Genomic DNA, 832 nt, shown 5'->3' on the forward strand with positions numbered 1-832 from the left:
GAAAAAAAAAAAAAAAAAAAAGCACTGAGGTGAGAAGTAATCTCAGAACCACCCAGTCAGTCTCCAGGTGCTGTTTCAAAGCCCCGTGGCCTGGGCTGTGGCCATGCCGGGGGCAGAGGCAGCCAGGCAGGCTCCAGCCGCCCTCTACGGGAAACAACCACTCGTGGCCGCCGAGGGTGAGGCAACAGCTTAATGACGGCAGAGCAGGTATCGCCCTCCCTGTGGCTGTCCCGTGCAAACAATCACCTGGGAGCCAGCCCAGCGACACCGTGTTCCAGACACCAGCCCACGTCCCAGCCCCAGGAGCGAGGGCACTCGGTGCTGCGAGGCACGAGCCTCTGCCGCGGCTGCCAGCCCGGCAGCTGGACACACCTCTGGATCCCGTGCCCTGCCCAGTGCCGCTCGCTGGAGTTCAGGATACTTCTGTTCTCTCCCGTTTCTGTCCTGGATCGCTCGCTCAGCTTGGCGGCTTCCCACCGAGCGTCCTGGAGGAACCCTTCCTTCCTCCCAGCCCGGCCTCATCCCGCTGAACGCTTCCCTCGCGGGTGACAGCCCCTCCCCTCCAGGCCATAACTTGTGCACCCACTGCTCCAAGCCCCCAGCACACACAGTCCCGCCGTGAGGTGACAATGACTCGGGGCCCCAAGCCTGTCCAAAGGCCACTGCCCTGCGCACGGGGACAGGCGGCGTCTCCCTCGGCGCCATGCCCCCCCTCCCCGCGCTGGCTCCCGCCTGCAGCTGCACAGCAGAGCCCTGGCAGGAGCTGGCAGTGGCATTTTCCTGTGGTGTCACTTCACAGCCTTCTCAGACAGAGCAGCAGTTCTTCCCCTAG

At 64.2% G+C, this 832-nt stretch overlaps 1 protein-coding gene across 1 annotated transcript in view; it reads left to right on the forward strand.

The window, feature by feature from the left end:
* Positions 1-832, forward strand: part of IFT172 (intraflagellar transport 172) — a 35,778-nt gene extending 34,946 nt beyond the window's left edge. The window contains exon 44 of the mRNA XM_026846280.1: positions 800-832. Within this exon, the coding sequence (XP_026702081.1) occupies positions 800-832 (33 nt within the window). The remainder of the gene's footprint in view (positions 1-799) is intronic.

The sequence above is a fragment of the Athene cunicularia genome, assembly GCF_003259725.1.
Source record: "Athene cunicularia isolate RWA chromosome 3 unlocalized genomic scaffold, athCun1 chr3_part1, whole genome shotgun sequence".
Taxonomy (NCBI): Eukaryota; Metazoa; Chordata; class Aves; order Strigiformes; family Strigidae; genus Athene; species Athene cunicularia.